Source organism: Engraulis encrasicolus, chromosome 2 (assembly GCF_034702125.1).
Source record: "Engraulis encrasicolus isolate BLACKSEA-1 chromosome 2, IST_EnEncr_1.0, whole genome shotgun sequence".
NCBI lineage: Eukaryota > Metazoa > Chordata > Actinopteri > Clupeiformes > Engraulidae > Engraulis > Engraulis encrasicolus.
In genome coordinates this window covers 40,771,820-40,779,319 of record NC_085858.1, presented here as the reverse complement: position 1 = coordinate 40,779,319, position 7,500 = coordinate 40,771,820, and the positions used below count along the sequence as shown (strand labels likewise).

General features: G+C 43.4%; 1 protein-coding gene across 2 annotated transcripts in view; it reads right to left on the bottom strand.

Moving 5' to 3' along the window:
• The window catches only part of mazb (MYC-associated zinc finger protein b (purine-binding transcription factor)), a 21,879-nt gene that overhangs the window by 705 nt on the left and 13,674 nt on the right, over positions 1-7,500 (bottom strand). For both annotated transcript variants that reach the window (XM_063188777.1, XM_063188787.1), the window contains exons 8-10: positions 2,635-2,700; positions 2,240-2,345; positions 1-1,052 (exon numbers count right to left, since the gene is read on the bottom strand). The exon at positions 1-1,052 is cut by the window's left edge and continues 705 nt beyond it. In XM_063188777.1, the coding sequence (XP_063044847.1) occupies positions 577-1,052; positions 2,240-2,345; positions 2,635-2,700 (648 nt within the window). In that variant the 3' untranslated portion in view covers positions 1-576. The remainder of the gene's footprint in view (positions 1,053-2,239; positions 2,346-2,634; positions 2,701-7,500) is intronic.

The following is a 7,500-nucleotide window of genomic DNA, read 5'->3' as shown; positions in this document are numbered from 1 at the left end:
GTGTATTTGTGTGTGTGTGTATTCCTATGTTAGTGTTCATTTAGGCTGCCAGCTTTAAGATCGTAGTAAGTCAGCAGCTGTGTGTGTGTGTGTGTGTGTGTGTGTGTGTGTGTGTGTGTGTGTGTGTGTGTGTGTGTGTGTGTGTGTGTGTGTGTGTGTGTGTGTGTGTGTGTGTGTGTGTGTGTGTGTGTGCCTGCTAACATGTGTGCTATCATTGTGTGTGCAGTATTTGTTTGTGTGTAGTGCATCTGTATGCACGTGCAAGTGTGTGTGTGTGTGTGGTTAGAAGCATGTGTCCTGTATGTGCATGTTAACCTGCAACTGCAGTCTGCCTGACCTGCTTGTGTGTGTGCGTGTGTATATACTGTGTGTGTGTGTGTGTGTGTGTGTGTGTGTGTGTGTGTGTGTGTGTGTGGGCGTGCGTGCGTCTCTATATACTGTGTGTTTGTTTGTGTGAGTGTGTGTGTGCGTGTGTATATACTGGGTGTTTGTGTGTGTGTGTGTGGGCGTGCGTGCCTGTGTATATACTGTGTGTGTGTGTGTATGGTGTGTGTGTGTCTACATGTGTGTGTGTTGCTAACTGTGAGGCTGCTGGGCGATGCTGGAGCAGTCGGTCACCAGTAGATCCACCACCGTGTTCCCGCTCACAAACACAGCCGTCGGAGACGTCACCATGTTGCTAAGCGACACGGCTGTTGGCGTGGCGACCATGTTCATGTTGCCTAGCGACACCATGGGAGCGGTGACCATGTTGCCTAGCGATATGGTGGGCGCGGCGGTGACCACGTTGCTAAGGGTGACGGTGGCCACTCCCCCGGCGACGCTGTGCGGGGGCGGTGACGTCACCACGGGGCTGGGCGCGCCGCTGAGAGGTGGATTATGGGTACCCATGTGGCCTTGCAGCTGCGTGGGCGTCTTGCAGTGCACCCCGCACAGCTGGCACACCAGCACGCCCCCCGCTCCCACCGAGCCGAACGTGCCCCCGCTCTCCTTCCACTCCTGCCCGTGGTGCTTCTGGGCGTGCACGCGCAGGTAGGTCAACGTGGTGAAACCTGGAGGGGGAGCAGAGGTCGAAGGTTAAGATGCAGTGACTACACTAATTTACTTCACTCTTAACCCATTTTAGCCTGATGCTGCGTATATGTTCAAACAAAAGGGTAGTTCCTCGCGCTTCTGCTTTATCATCTGGTGCATCGACGGGAGAGAGGCAGGAAATCTTCACTTGAAGGACAACACCGGAGCAGCACAGATGTATTTCTTTGTGTTTTTATTCAAGTGCACAATGTTGTGCACTTGAATAAAAACACAAAGAAATACATCTGTGCTGCTCCGGTGCTGCGTATATGTTGTTTGACCTTTGGCACCTAGAGCTACATATACGCTGTGTTCAGGCTTTTGAGATTTGAGTCTTTTTTTATTAAATATGTAGGTACTGTATGTTACAGCTGCACGAACAAATTCTAATGCAAAATGAGGATTATTTCATGTTTGTATGTGCTTCTGAGGTGAGATATTTAAGTTTTAATAGGCAGAGGGCACCTTTTCCAAAAAAGGGCTTTGGCATTTAGCAGGGCTCCGTCTTTTGCAGGTGCCTTAGGCTAAAATGGGTTTAGCCAGGCTCAAACTACACACAACTATCGGCCCGATTCTCGGCCGAAACCCCCCTGACGACAATCAGTGTAACGTTACCCCCTAGGACCATCGCAAGCCATTGTCGGGCAAGATTTCCTCGTCGTGTGTGAAATAGAACGTTGGGCATTGTCTCGGGTGGTTACGATCAGGGATAAGAGTGACAGTTGCGATTGTCTTTATGTGTGCGACGCACCTCGACGTCAAAATCGGACACAAAATCGTAAGTCGTGTAGTTTGAGCCTGGATTTATTCATCTAACTGTACTAAAGTCTGTTACATTCAGGAGAGGAACAGGTCAGTGTGGTTAAACCTGGAGGGTGGGGGGTCAAAGGTTAACAGGGTCATTCCAGGTTAAGAACATCAGATACAGACAGACAGACAGACAGACAGAGAGACAGACAGACAGTCAGTCAGACAAGCAGAGACACACACAGACAGGAGGACTGACACAAACAAAGATGAAATGACAGAAGGAGATGAGCTGACACGAACAGACAGACAGACAGACAGAGAGACAGACAGGTAGGTAGACAGACAGACAGACAGACAGACAGACAGGTAGGTAGGTAGACAGACAGACAGACAGACACAAGTGGCAGGTACTCACTGCGGTTGCAGAGGTGGCAGGAGTGGTGCTGTGATTGGTTGTGGACTCTCATGTGATCCGTGATGTAAGCAGCCGACAGCAGCTTCCCACAGATGTGACATGGCACCTTCAGAAAAACAATGACACATTAACAACACATTAATAACAACAACAACAACAACAACAACAACAACAACAACAACAATAATAATAATAATAATAACAACAATCTTCATTATCACTCATTAATAATAACAATAACAACAACAGATTGATAATAACTAATACTAATAATACATTATCAATAATAACAATAATAAATTATTAATAATGGTAATACGATAGATTACTACTACTGCTACTACTATTATTACTACTTAAAATAATAATCCTAATCATCATCATAGTTTATTAACCTTCTCCTCGTGGCGGATCATGTGTGCACGCAGACGGTCCCGCGTGGCGAAGCTTGATTCACACGTCTGGCAGGGAAACACACACACACACACACACACACATGCACACACACAAATATAGAGTTATTTCAGGAACTTTTCATCTCCTCCCATCAGACTGTCAGGAGATCCAGAAGCTTTACAACCTCAACATCCCGGTTAGAGACAGCATATACAGTACCCTCTGGCCATCAGACACTTGGGTTGGACCTGTTATGACTTTGGCCACTCATGCAACTTAGTATTCTGTAGGCAGGCACTGCATGCACTTTACCCATGGTGGTAGTTCAACATGCACTTTATTATGCAGTATCATATGCAATTTGTTTACTGACCATCCCTGTCTATTGTCCAATGACTACAGGGCACTCTCTGCTTTTTACCGTTTACTGTTTATGTCTCTGTGTCCATGGCTGTCTGGCCATAATGATATTCATGTGTTATGCTGTTGTTCGTCTTGTCCGTTATACTCATGAACGGCGTGACGTTTTCCATGTGCGTTACGCCCATTTGTGGGGGAAAACAACCCATGCAAGTCAATTGGTGATGTTGGGGTTTAATAAACGAATCATACGGACCTGTAGACTAGCGTTGTTCACGCGCAACATGCCGAAAACGTGTTGTGTTGCCGGCTGTTCAAATAATATAGCCAAACAGCCATGGCTGAAGCATGGAATGTGTTCATTCAGGCTAGCCGATGTAGCATGTAAGTCAATGAGACATTCGGTTTGTTTTCACACATAAAGGGGCGTAACGCAAATTTAAGAGTTAAGTACCCGGATGGCCGTTCATGAGTATATGTATTTGATGTTAGGGATGAGCCACAACAAATTCCCATCAACTGTGTTGACATGTCAATAAACTTCTTGAATCTTGAATTTTACAGACTACTTTTACGCCTACTTCTACTGATAACTTTTAATGATCTGAGATTAAGCATGGACACGTTACAGTGACTGACATAATCACATCATGCAATCACAACCTTACACCTAAATATTTGCACGCATGCATCCATGCACACACGAACACACACACACACACACACACACACACACACACACACACACACACACACACACACACACACACACTCACACACACACACGCCAGAGACGTGCGCTCAGGGTAGGCAGGGTAGGCACTGCCTACCATAGGATAAATTTCTTAAAAAATAAAAACTAACACGTGTTTTAAAAACTATTCTTGGGAGTTCACACTCACACACACACACACATACAATAGTTGTCACGCTTGCCTTGCATACACAAGCCAATACGTCAGGAACATCATTATTACATAACAATAAACACACACGTGTCCACTCAGGAAGGCTGAGATATAGAGCATTAGAGACATTGGACTATACAGCACGTGTACACTGATGCAAACATACATTACTTATGTGCAAGCGGCCAATCACATAGGCCTACTCACTCTCTAACACACACACACACACACACACACACACACACACACACACACACACACACACACACACACACACACACACACACACACACACACACACACACACACACACACACACACACACACACACACACACACAGAAAGGCCTTATGTGCTCAGAAACAAAGACAGTGCTAAAAGCCCACACACACCAGGCGCACTAAAAGCAGGGATGTGACAGGAGTTTGTGTGTGTGTGTGTGTGTGTGTGTGTGTGTGTGTGTGTGTGTGTGTGTGTGTGTGTGTGTGTGTGTGTGTGTGTGTGTGTGTGTGTGTGTGTGTGTGTGTGTGTGCGACATCCTTACAGCTGTCGAGTCATGTATTATTAATGTGTGTTTTGCATATTTAATCACCTTGCCATCTGACCCACGCTTCAAACATCACCTTCAAACAAACACTAGGCTGATGACATCATAGACTGTATTTAACCATAACTGTATTAACTATATTTAATTTAAACGTTAAAACCAAGACTTTTGGCATATGCTATATCGAACTTATTATACGTTTAAAACATCACCTCCTAACAAACACTATGCTTTTGGCATATGCTACATCTAACTCATTATTATACGTTTAAAACATCACCTTAAAATAAACACAATGCTTATGGCACAATGTAGGCCTACATAATTTATTATTATATGTTTAAAACATCCCCTTCAAATAAACACTTCTGACATACTGTATGTTATATTAAATTGATCATCATACTGTTAGTTTAAAACATCACCTTCAAACTATGCACTCTGCTCTACTCTACTCTGCTCTGCTCTACTGCAATATCTAATTATTATTATACATTTAAAGGGCAACTCCTGCGAATTTCAATGTACTGTTGTATTGCTCACGCACGCTACCCTTGACTGGTCAGTACCCGGTGACGCCTCAGTTTTTGGACCAGCCCTTTCCGAGATATGAGCTATTCTAATGGGGGCAACTTTTGTTTACTTGTTTAAAAAAATGAGCATAGGCCTACTCCAAATATTTTCCCAAAAGGTGTCGCTGTTTGCTAGCTGTCTGCTGATGTTGCATAACCTTTTGGATGTTTTTGGGAATAAATAAAAATGTTTTTTTGAAATGTAAACAAAGGTTGCCCCCATTAGAATAGCTCATATCTCGGAAAGGGCTGAGCCAAAAAATGTGGCGTCACCGGGTACTGAAAAGTCAAGGGTAGCGTGAGCAATACAACAGCACATTGAAAATAGCAGGAGTTGCCCTTCAAAGCATCACCTTCAAATAAACAGACCTCTTATGGCATATGCTATACAGTGCCCTTCATAATTATTGGCACCCCTGGTTGAGATGTGTTAAAAGCCTTAAAATAAATTCAGTGTTTATTGCAGAAGAATACTGTCACACTGAAAATTGTAGAAAAATGTAGCCTTCAACTCAAATGAATTGTAAGAAAATAAAAAAATCCCTGACTAAAAAATAATTATTTTTCATTAAATCACCTGTTCCACAATTATTGGCACCCTTAACAATTCCCAGGAAATAAACATAATTGAAGCATTTCTGCCATTTCTACAGTAGTTTACAAAGTTTACCAGAGTATGTAGGAACATTTAATTAGTAATTCATCACTTCCTGTTTCCCTGGGGTATAAATATGACGTGACACCGAGGCCATTTCTCTTATCCACTCTTAAACATGGGAAAGACAAAGGAACACAGCATACAAGTGAGGCAGATGTGCGTTGACCTTCACAGGTCAGGCAGAGGCTACAAGAAGATTGCCACTCAACTGCAGCTGCCCATAACCACTGTGAGAGGAATAATTAAGAAGTTCAAAACAACTGGAACAGTGGTAAACAAGCCTGGACGAGGACCCAAGTTTATTTTGCCACCACGCACAGTGAGGAGGATGGTAAGAGAAATCAAAAGATCTCCAAAGCTCACTGTTACAGAATTACAACAAATGGTAGCATCCTGGGGTCACAAAGTCTCCAAATCAACCATCAGGCGCTGTCTACACGCCAACAAGCTGTTTGGGAGGCATGCACGGAGAAAACCTTTCCTCACTCACAATCATAAACCCAAGCGTCTGGAGTTCGCCAAGCGGTATTGGGGCTTCAACTGGGACCGTGTGCTTTGGTCAGATGAGACCAAGATTGAGCTTTTTGGCAACAAACACTCATACCCACTGTGAAGTATGGGGGTGGTTCAGTGATGCTGTGGGGCTGTTTCGCTTCCAAAGGCCCTGGGAACCTTGTTAGGGTGCATGGCATCATGAATGCTTTGAAATACCAGGACATTTTAAATCAAAATCTGTTGCCCTCTGCCCGAAAGCTGAAGCTGGGTCGTCACTGGGTCTTTCAGCAAGACAATGACCCTAAACATATGGCCAAATCTACACAGAAATGGTTCACCAGACACAAAATCAAGCTCCTCCCATGGCCATCTCAGTCCCCTGACCTCAACCCCATTGAGAACCTGTGGGGTGAGCTGAAGAGGAGAGTACAGAGGAGAGGACCCAGGTCTCTGGATGATTTAGAGAGATTCTGCAAAGAGGAATGGCTGAAGATCCCTCTTTCTGTCTTTTCCCATCTTGTGAAACATTATAGGAGAAGATTAGGTGCTGTTTTGTTGGCGAAAGGGGGTTGTACAAAATATTAACACCAGGGGTGCTAATAATTGTGACACACATAATTTGATGTCAAATAATTATTTCTTTATGTGGGATTTTTTCCCCACTGAATAAATGCACTTGTATTGAAGGTTGGATTTTTCTCTTTTTTCCATTAAGGTCCCATATTATTTAGAAAAAAAATAAAATAATTGGAAGCTAAAAAACACATCTCAACCAGGGGTGCCAATAATTATGGAGGGCACTCTTCAATCTAGCACATTGAGTTGCACCTGTGCATGAAATGTGCTATACAAATAAACTTGCCTTGCCTTGCCTATTTATATTATGTTTATGACATATGGCTACTATTGCTAATATTACTATGTCAGAATTGTTACACTAGGACATTGTTGTAGCCTAAATGCACAACAAATACCTCTTCTTAATATACCTATGTTCTTCATATGTCTTTTGTTGTCCAGTCTTGCACTTTAAATGTCTTTATGTGTATTGTACGAGTACTTTGTGTGTTCTATCTATGTCTATACCATAAGTATGTCTACAGGTATGTCTTAATGGTAAGAAAAGTAATGTCAATTCTTTGTATGACCAGTGCATGTAAAGCAATTGACAATAAAGCCGACTTAACTTGACTTGACTGGCATCATGAAAATGCGTGTTATTTCACACAAATGCATTCCGCGTGCAATGACTGTGCATGTTTAGTTGTGCTCTACAATGCTGCGCAGAAGCAGTTCTGTCTCCTGACCAGACTTGCACGAGGCAA